The sequence below is a fragment of the Glossina fuscipes genome, unplaced genomic scaffold, assembly GCF_014805625.2.
Source record: "Glossina fuscipes isolate IAEA_lab_2018 unplaced genomic scaffold, Yale_Gfus_2 28, whole genome shotgun sequence".
In the NCBI taxonomy this organism is placed as follows: domain Eukaryota; kingdom Metazoa; phylum Arthropoda; class Insecta; order Diptera; family Glossinidae; genus Glossina; species Glossina fuscipes.
This window is the reverse complement of record NW_023998423.1, coordinates 1,477,154-1,488,352: the sequence shown is the minus strand read 5'-3', so window position 1 is coordinate 1,488,352 and position 11,199 is coordinate 1,477,154. Positions and strand designations below refer to the sequence as shown.

Genomic DNA, 11,199 nt, shown 5'->3' with positions numbered 1-11,199 from the left:
ATATGCATATACCTGCATATATACATACACATATACAAATTTTTATATATATATATATATATATATATATATATACATTTAGTTTTTAAATACTTTAGCACTCTGTTGAAATGCTTGATTGTTATTTATATATGTATATATATATATATAAAATATATAACATATATATATCTAACCAGAATAAAATCAGAATAATCAACTATAGCAACAACAACAACAACAACGACTTAAAGTGTATTTAAATAGTTAAGCAAAAAATGAATGAATAAATAAAAAATGATTTAATCCACTTGCGTTGCTTGCAAAGCCAAACCAAGAAAGGAAAACAAGAGAAGCTTATGCAAAGAATTTGTATTTATGTATGTAAGCTCTCTGAAAGGAGAAAATTTAATCCACAAAATATTATATAATAACCAGTGTACATGGAAAAGTTCATACAGCAACAGCTCAAGGACTCATTGAACAATTCAATGCCTAGCAACCAGAAAAACCATAGATTTAGTTACTGAACTGAACCGAAACAACGCTTTTGCATGCAGTCAATTAGAAACATGTTTGCTTCAAAGTTCCTGAAACTTTAAAGAACAAAAACAATTACAACAACACCAATAAGAAAAGCAGCAGTGAAATAAAAGCAAACATGAAAGCAACAACAAACAAAAGCAACAACAAACAAAAGCAACAACAATCATAAGATTTTGTTTGTTCTTTGCGGCATGGAAATGGTAAGCAAGTCAGTTAAATAAATAAATGAACCAAAGCTTTGAAAACTAAGAAAACTTAATATGTGTGATAATCGTAATAATAACAACAACAAAAACAGCAACAGTTGAAACTCTTTAAGAAATTTCATACAAAAGGGTATTAAGTAACAATAAACAATTCTTGAGGATTTCTTATAACACAAGGTTTATTTACATTACAATCCTCCTCCGGCAATAGCAGCAACAGGAACAGGAACAACCAAGAAATTTGTGGGAACAATTTCATGCAAAAGAAAACACAGAAGACTGAATTTTCTCTCATAATTTTAAGTTCGTCTCTTAACAACATTAACGCACACTTGAAAACGGAAAAAAAATATATATAAATAAATAAATTAAAAAAGACATTTCAACATATAATGCATGATGAGCTCATCAATCATTCGATCAAGAGTTAAATTACTTAACAATCAACCATAGCAGCCAAACAAATCTCTAACAAAGAAAATCAATCAATCTATGAATGCGAAGCAAATATGTATAATGAATAAATTGCTAATAATCTACGGTATTAAGGAGACACCCAGTAACAACAGAAAAAGCAACAGCAACAGCAACAGCAATCATATCAACAAGCACCCGAACCCGAGTCGGAATAAAAGTGTAATACACAACAGGATATTAACAGTCACTATGCTTGTATTCATCATAATACTGGTAGTAAATGCCTGCCTGGCTGGTAAGTACTCACACAATTTAGTTAAGGCCCTTAGAAGGAGTTGTAAGGGAAGGTTGAAAAAGGGAAAAAGTACAGGTGTGCTCGTTATAATTATGCTTATATGTGTCTATACGAACACAATATGCGCATATTCTCATAATTATTTTCGCATGCCAATCTCCTTTTGATTCAGATATCAGATGTAAAGCAAGTAAGACGATTATATTGGCTAGCGAAAAACGTTAGATATCCTTTGCTTGGACAAATTCAAAACATTTTATTCATAAAATGTATGTAAGTATATGCTATGCTATACGTGCATACGTTCGTAGACAGCGGCGTATTAAGCATAATGAATATAAATCTAAAATCAAGATGTACTGCGTACAACAAAAGTACTTATGGATCTGATATTCAAGTCTGAACGAAATCTTGCCTACCCCCCGCGTAACAGCAAGCCATAATTCTATGCAAATTTTTTGGGAGTCCATCTGCCCGGTTTTCCTCTTCTAAGATAATATTAATCTGGAGCTGAGGTAACAAGAAATAGTTTCCTGATCTACAGCCCGCATCACTTATGGAACGTAAGCGATCCACACGCGAAAAATGTATCATGTTATCTTTATTATTGTAGCCGATATTGCCAATTCAGTTTCATGAATTCGCCATCTTGTAGCTCAAAGTGAAAAAGCAGGTGTATTCATACATTGAAAATATGTATAAAACTTTGTTTGACGTCGGTTAGATTTATTTATCCGCTTTCAAGCATATACGTGTTTTCCACAAGATAAATGCGATTGTTAATCAGCCGAGTTCAGTTAACTCCATCCGTCTAAGTTCATTCGTTTGTCCGTGTCTCTTGCTACAAAGCCTCCTGTGATTGAAGTTTCAAAAAACTGCAACGTACCTTCTAGAAGACATGCTCATTCAAAAATTGGTACAAATATTTTCTAGCACCCGCTAAATGACTCACGCAAATATAATCAAAACTCACATATAATTATTTGACGTAACATTCTCTTACACCTAGGATCACATGCCAGATAATGTTTGAGGTACATATATACATATATATATTTTTGATTAACGTTCTTTGACTTCATACGTGCATCGGCCTGCTTGTCTTAGAACATTGGCTCTTAAGATATACTTTCTTTAAGACTGACGCCATTGACCTTTCTGCCAGAAACAAGTAAAACACTGCACCCAACGTCTATACAAACTTAATACACCTTTGTACCACAAATAGTGTAGCATATAAAAATTTAATAGAAATAATTCGCAAAGAAAAAAATTTTAAAATTCATTTCTAGTAGAAGTGGGTAACCCGAAGAACTCGTTAGGAGTTAGATATTACTTCTTTACCAAGAAAGAATGCCAGATAACATCAAATACAACAATTCTTTTGCTATCTATCGGAAGATGATATCATTCTTTACTTTACAAAGAATAACTTTATCCTATGCTCCAAATAGTGGGCAGCCTAAGATCTAAGAATCTACTTCAGCCAATCCGTATTGTAATAAAATCGCACAAAAGTTGGAATATACTGACATCCCACTGATATGATATAATTCCTAATATGTAAGGAAAAGAGATAAAGCGCTGATCATAATGAATGCATTCGTATCACGCATCATGCAAGGTATACTTTCTTTTAAATGGTTCTTACTCCAGTAATGCAGCGCAAGCTGTGCAGGCTATAATTAGAAGCTAAGAGCAGATAAAGAAGGCTATAGATAGTGGAGGGATAAATTCTAAGACTGAAGTGTTAAGTTACCAGCGTCTAAGGCCATCGGCTCTATTGAAACATGGTTATAGTTTTCAGCCGAGACATTTTATCTACTCGGCCGCTCAAGTGGACGTCTCTTACCAATTGAAACATATTCTTGATTATGTAAGTAATCGTATAAGACTTATTGTCTGGTTCTATTCTATATGTAAAGGATCTTCCATTAAGAGTGTTACTCGTTCAGAATGATACTTTTTAAATTTGAAAAAAGACAAAGTAAATTGTGCTTTCTTTTGAAGCCTTGGCGCTCGGTAAAACGTCGGCTTTTAGCACACTGGTGCCCACTATGCATCCAATAGGTAATCACTCTGCCCAGCATTAGTTGGGTTCCGTCTGCAATAGTCTGACGAATATTTGCTTCCAAATGTCCTAAAGTTTGTGGTTTCTCGGTAGAGATGTAAGCTTTGATGGAGCCGTCAAAGATAAAAATCTGTTCGCCAAGTTGATGGCGGCGGCCTGAATAGAGAAACGGTGATAGCGGCGCAAGGCTCTGCAGCCATGAGTGATCTGCTACTTCGGTAGACTTTTTTAATAACTTTTAAACGTTTAGGAAAGGTGAATCAATGCGTGGTGAAACTTCAAATTGTGCTGGATATTTTTACACGTGAAGCCACACAATAAATATGGGAATTAGAATTTCAAAAAACCCTTAATGAAAAATCTCTTATATAACTTTAAGAAACATGAGATGTGGTTTAAGTGATTTGACAGTGTTGTGACAATTTAATTTGTTGAAGATGGCCTATGATTTGCTGTAATCAAGGGCGTCTATAGATTCAACACAATGCAGCGATTAATCGATTTTTTAATTTCTAAAAATTTTGAGCACAAAGAGGAAACACTTCTCTCCCTACGATGTTGAAAAATGCTTTTGGTGTGTAAACGAATTGGAAATGTTCTGACGTAGAATTTTACAATGCGCTAAGTAGCTACGAAGAGAAAGTTTATTATGATTTATTGTTTATTGTGCAGATATATTTACGATATTTCACTGTGGTACGCAAACAACAAATTTCAACAAAACTACAGCAAACACATACACAGACAGCCATGTCAGTTATACGCCGTACCATTAATATTATACACAAACTATTGAGGCCCTAATGGGCACTTTAACGGATGGCCAGATAGACAGCCAATGAAATATTAGTTAAGCTATTCGCGTTGATCAAGAGTGTAATACTCTGTTCAAAAAATAAGAGTGTGTATTGCTTTGCAAATATATGCACTTCGAATGTCAACAAAGGCTTTTTTTACCCTACAACACTTATGGGATAGTTGTCTAACAGTACATATTAGGCTTTGAGGATATATGCTACAGCCAGCATGATTTGAGATAGGTCCATCTTTTATTATACAGATTTCAGCTTGTCTGTCCGTCTGCCACCTACATGGTCATGTGTCCAACCTACACATGAGATATTTCGGTAAATTTGGTATAGCGATTTAAAATAAAAATTCCCCTTATTTTCGGAACGCATTGTGAACGGTTTAAGATACAGGTATTTGTATGCATTTAATAATCTGCAATGTAATATAATGAAAACCGCTGAAGATAATAAAGCAGAAAAGAAGAAGAAGCTTTTGTGAAAAGTTTCATGTAATCCAATACATTTGCTGCAAGCAACAAAGTGCACATGAAGGCAGATCTCTTTACCTAAGTTTACCATACGACTTGGAATAATTTAAACATTGCAGTGTAGTAAAAAGGCTAGTAAGGTACCTTTGCTCTACTCAACGTAAGAGATTGAGAAACAGCTATCAGGTACTATCAGGAAAGCTTGCTGCATTAAATAATTTGAAACAATAGTTAATTTATAGAGATTTAAAATGCCAAAGTTTACACGACTACCTAAACTGGAATAACCGCAATAATCAAGAAGACATGTTCGTTAATGCAAGGCTATAACCGCTTTTATCAAATTTCGGCATTAGTCGACCGCTACGGTCTACGTAGGGTGGCTAAGAAATGCTACAGTATTCATAGTGGGTGCAACATGCAGTTTTTTAACGAACTAGAAGAGCAATAAGAGCACAGCACGTTTTACACGTTGGCCATGGTGTGATAATTAAATGGAAAGTAATGACGACAACAATAAGAACAACAATCAACGGCCGATATAATGGCAGAGCAAAAAGGTCAAGTGCTCTAAAGCACTCTGTTCTTTGTTAGGTGCAAGTACTAAAATTTGCATTTCTTGAAATAATTTATACTTGTTTTGCTTTTCGACGCGGCGGAAATAATTATAAAATTAAAAAAAGGAGAAAGGAAAACCTTAGGAAATGAAAGTTTGTAATGTAATCCATGCGATAAGATTACGTGTAATAAACAGATTTTACGTATCTTGCAGCACAGTAAGTCAAAATTGTACAACTTTGTTATTCAAGCTTGCGATGAGTACCAAAAAAATATCGCATAACAATTACTATATGTTTATAGATTTCCTTTAAGAGTGAGGAAAATGGTTATATAGATGTAAATACATTGCGATTAGAATACGCCGTTAAGTTGCGTCTAAAAGGGAGATACGACTTAAAGAAGAGCTTACCGAAAGTCGGAACGGAAGAGATAATGGAACTGCTGCATCTCACTCGACTACGCCCGATTTTGACCGTCCAAACTTTAAGAGACCTTAATTTTTAATTGTCGGGTCAATGCAGTTAAGTCCGTCTGACAGCTTGTTTAAGCTATCGTTACGGACAGCCGCAGTCGGAAAGCCATTAACGGCGTATGATAGGAGACTGGAAGTCCGAACTAAAGTAAAACTAAGTTAAGTACACAAAGCAAAGTTTAAGTTTAAAACTAAGCCAAGCCAAGAAGTCCAAGTCCAAAATTACAAAAATCAGGTTACAAAGTCCAGACCCACAGTCCAAGCCAGAGCTTATAAACAGGGTCATCAGTCAGAAATCATGGTGCAAGCAATTAGAACTCTTAGTTTATCCATCGTCCGATAAACCAAACTGGTTTTGCACAAATGAATTCCTTTGTGAGAGATCCTAAAAAGCGGTGAGCAATCTCCGGCCATTGGAAACTTTTTGCGGCAGGTATATAAATTGTCCTCCTTTTCTCCACCAATTATTGCACGGATGTCTTTTATCCAAAACCTGGACTATATATTACGGGCATATCACACAGGCGCCGCTCTGTGTAGGTGTGGCAGGCTGATATGGCTAGAGATAGAAATGGACAGGAAATGCGCGTACACCAATGGATGTGTGTCAGCCTATTAAACTGATGTGGAATATTTAGGTCGGATTGGTCAGTTTTTCAAAGATCTTCTTTGTTTTTTTAATTTTGAATTAATAGCAGTAATCTGACGTGGAAACTAACCGTATCGAATTTGGGCCAAGTAGATCTGCCTTTTGAAATTTTTTGCTAAATTAGCTTACGTTTTGCGCGCACTCCCATATAAGGACTTCCATCAAAAGAGTGCCATTACATGGCAGCAAGCTATAGTTTTTGATATCTTACCCGAAAATAAATGAAGGCAAAATGACCTCGCCTGACCATAGTATGTGCGTAAATTAATTCAGAATCGGAAACTGATAAAATGAATTGTGGCACTCTCTATCAATTTAGGCTCGCAATGTCTGCCACCGTGCTAGCTTAAAAAGAGCTAATAAGTTAGTCTCATTCAATAAGACAATTTATCAGGGTGAGAAGAAACTTTTAAAGAACTTACATCGGGTGGTTGCTTTGATAGGATTCCGTTTTCACGACGCCTCTTTTTATTGAAGTGTACACATAATACGCATTAGGAGCCTCGTATACGTCGAGTTCTTTTTGCAAAAAAAAGAACGCGAAAAGTTCGGAATCTAATTTGTTGGCCCAGTCCTGCTAATGAATCGTAAAGGCGGATGAAGAATAAATGCGGCACGAAGACCTGAACGTAGACTAGGCGATCTACCGACGATAATGTTGCATGTTGATGGTGCTTCTATTTGGGAGTGTCCGCAATTTCTAGTGCAGAGAGTTTCAGTGAGCTGACTCTAACAAGTTAAGCTTTCTTTATTACCAAGAACGGATACTTTCTTGATACAAGCAAGACAGAAGACTCTAACCAACAACAGCACCAAGGCGTTAGAATACACCAACTATGAAACAGCATAGCAAATGCGCAGCACAAAGTAAGCAGGTTAGCTCACAGCAAGGAAATAAAAAACATGAACACCGTTATATGGCTTAAGAAAGGCAAGGCTAATGACATCCAAGAAGGTAAAGCACTGAACAGTTCCTATATTTTACAACTCCCGGTCTCCTTAATGGCTTAAGATAACGCAAATACGTCTGTATGCACCTCCAAATGTCCGTATGCAGCCTTAGCTGCCTGAAGATAGTCCAGAAAATCATCTAGAATTCTGAGTCTTTAAAATTTACCGCTCATAACCGTGCTTGCTACCTAATGAGTGTTTTCATCCTTCCACGACTAATCGGAAACAATTTTGCGGAGTATAAAGGAATTCGATGGCCTTTGCCTGTAATCGTAATAAACTTGATCTCTTCGATGTCTACAATAATAGATAAAGTCTCGTCTTTGGTTGTGAAAAAGCTTATTGTGCGATATCGGCATGAGATTTATCCCATAAATATAAATAGAGGCATTTGAAACTGCACAAAATCTTGTGCTTTAAAGCATTTGAATCTACATGAAATGAATAGTGTCAGGAGTAATGGTTATCCATTCTTCTACCACCATACGCTGACACGGGTCATTGCTTAAAGAAAAGCAAAGAAAAAAGAAGCTGGTTAATCTCTCGGCATAGCCATGTGCTGTTTATACATTTCGTTTTCTCTCATTATTATTATCCACGTCCTTCAAATTCACCTTTGCGAACCGCCAATCATAAATGCATTACAATTATTTCTTTGGTCGGTTTGGGTTACAATCCATGGTTTTCAGCGCATTTAATGTTTCATGCATTTTCAGTTTGCACACCAACTATACAAGGAAAAAGAGAACTAAAGATTCATTTTATCTCTTCCAAGGTTATACATCTATATACATATACGAATGTATATGGATGCGTATCTTTAAAGTGTCTGTATAAGACTTTGTATGCGTTCAAGCAAACAATAGTTTTTATATTATAAAAAAAAGAACGAATATCATGCATATGCACAATGCGTGGGAAACGTCATATATTTACCATATGCTAATTTACATGTTAATATTATGTGGGTGTTCTTTAAAACAGCGAAGAGTGGGCGAATAAGGACGAACGCCTATTCGACGGTCGAAAGTGTAAGCACACGTAGCCAGGGTAAATTTATATTTTGAATGATTAAAAAGAAAGGATTTAATGGGCATGTTAAAGCAAATGATGTTTAACGTTACAGTGTTTTTTTTTCTCTGTCGCGTTCTACGTTGTTTCCCCAAGCCAAGTGCAAATAAGAATAACAAAACGTTTTAATACATTCTTAACAGGTATGATTAGCTACAGAAAGCGTCAAGTTAAAGACTAAAAAGCAAACGTTTTATAATTCTTAGCTGTTCATTCTAAACGACAAAGCAAACGACCTTTGCCTTTTAACGCAATTCTAATGCAATACTAGATAGAGATGTTAGGATAAATTGCTTAAAAAAAAACAACGGTAAAAATTCTCAAAACTTTTTTTTAAATTAATTTATTTTAAAATTCAAAAAATAAACAAAAACAAGTACAAAGACTACAGTCGGCCAAGGTCTACCCTTAAATTCCCTATATAAGCCTTCAATTATTATGGGAAGTGGCAGAAAAAATATTCGGATCTGAACGGTGTTCAAGAACGTCCATCCTTGGGCCAAGCCATGTCAAGGTACCAAATTTCATCAATATATCTAAAAAATTTGCGACCTGTCGGTTGAACATAAGACGACAAGACGGACAGAAAGATTGACAAGCATAAATCGATTCAGAAAGTTGTTCTCAAATTTGTTTTTATTTTTCGACTCCTTGACATTCTTTACATGGTCTTCATCGGTAGACATCATGGCTATAGGGCGTTTCTACAACGGTTTCATGTCCTTCGCTTGAAGCCTTGTTTTACCTTTTTTCAAAGTATTTATGCTAATCAGAATGGCTCTAGAGGATGTCGTCTTTTTAAATATTTCTTTTTTTCTGCTTTTGACGCGGCATGTCTAGAAAGTAACGGTTTCTTTGCTAAATATTGCAATTGAAAGTCGTCCATGAATTAATAGATGGGGGTTAAAAAATCGTACACAGGCTAAATCTAGCCTTTCGCTCTTTATATCTTTTTGAATATTCTCACGTGTGTGTATGTATTAAAAGACATTTATTCTATAGTTTTTATCATTTTAATGTTTGTATTTCAGTCATTACGTTTTTTTTTTGATTTCTTTATAAATTTGCATGCCCACTACCAAAGAATTCAGCTATATTAGATTTTTACTTGCCTTTGTAACACCCAAAGAAATAAACGTAAGGTGTCGCATAAAATAAAAACTGATTATCATAAACCCCCTGGTCCCTTTAAAAATGATCGCTTATCGGTCCATGTGACGATAAAGGCGTAATACTTGGCGACGTGGCACACCCGCGTATTAAACGGACGCGCATTAAAAAAACGTAAATATATATATATATATATATATACGTGTGTGCGTGTGTGTGTGTGTTTATCTATGTGTCTGTTTGTCTGACTGTATTGCTAAAGAGCACCAGTTCACAAAAGTTGAAATAAATAATTTAACACTGATTGTGAAAGAAAGAATGATCTATCACTCCACCAAGCCTACATAGGGAGATAGATATAGCTAATATATGTATAATAATATAAAAGATCGATAGACGCTTTTTTTTAAGACTGCCAAAAATTGCAGTGAAAAAAGATGCGTGGCCAGTCTACACAAACGCATGCCACGAATAGAAGTCCATTGCTTACAGACTGTGGGAAGTATCAACATAGGCGTCGAAATAGCGTCAGTACTTAACTTGATCTGAAATCAAAGGTTAGTTTAAAAATGTTCCCCGTTGACTAAGTGAAGGGCGTTCATTTACGAAAATATTTTGCAATTTCTATGTGCTGCTTCAAAGCGGTGGGCAAAAATTCATCCTGACCGCAAGATATAATGACTATTTGCGCGCCTGCCGCTTGGTGGCATAGACAAGAGTCGTCATTACCAAGCCGGCTTTCGTCAGTTTAATGCCCAGTGCGATTTGACTTTAAGTAATCCTAGCTCTGGTGAGTGTGCGGTAAATCCGTAGCACTTTCCGCTTAAGCACATATCCACTAGGTTTCGACCATTTCCTCCTCTTTTCCCCATTCTTTCTGACCTCCCGACCACGTTACGTATGCGGGCGGCATACATGTCGTTTGTGTGATTAATTTAAAAAGGCGAACAGGACGAAGTGAGAAGTAAGATGGTAACGACGCAAATTCGATTCAAAATATTCTCGAATTTCATAAAGCGATTCAAAGTTAATAGCTTGTTTGATAAACATTTGTCATATCCAAGTTCACATTATCATATAGCTGATGTCAAATATAATTAAATTTATAATGCGTGCGTACATCAACTTCATAGATACGTATATGCAACGCAGCATTGTCTTTTAAATTCGACTTGACTGAGCAGAGCGCATTTAATGTGAATTCAGAATGCATTTTGTATATTTACGAGCGTTTAACTGTAATTTCATAACTATTAAAATTTTAATTAAAATATCTTTGCTCGGTATGACACTGAAGTGTAATGATACGTACAAGCAAATGTGTTTATATAATTACACATATATATATATATGCACATTATATCATCCAACTGTTAGTTTCAATAATAACTTAATAATATATTTTAATTCTAAAATAGAAATAAAACTCAACAGTTTTTATGTATCATTTTGAATTTATGAGAATTTCTATGAAAATTATTTTGCTTTAAATTTCCTCTTTCAAAGAGCATTATAATCTGTTTTGTATTTTACTTTAGATTCAATGGTTCACTTGTCGAATAGAGATTAATTTGAATTTTTAATTCTTTTTA

At 35.2% G+C, this 11,199-nt stretch overlaps 1 protein-coding gene across 6 annotated transcripts in view; it reads left to right on the top strand.

Annotated features, from left to right (window-relative positions):
• The first annotated feature begins 639 nt into the window (after positions 1 to 639).
• Positions 640 to 11,199, top strand: part of LOC119636199 (protein kinase 4) — a 70,117-nt gene continuing 59,557 nt past the window's right edge. For 5 of the 6 annotated variants that reach the window (XM_038031425.1, XM_038031423.1, XM_038031426.1 and 2 more), the window contains exon 1: positions 641 to 1,443. In XM_038031425.1, the coding sequence (XP_037887353.1) occupies positions 1,224 to 1,443 (220 nt within the window). In that variant the 5' untranslated portion in view covers positions 641 to 1,223. Of the gene's footprint in view, positions 1,444 to 11,199 lie in introns of all 6 variants that reach the window. The other variant, XM_038031428.1, reaches the window with a different exon arrangement.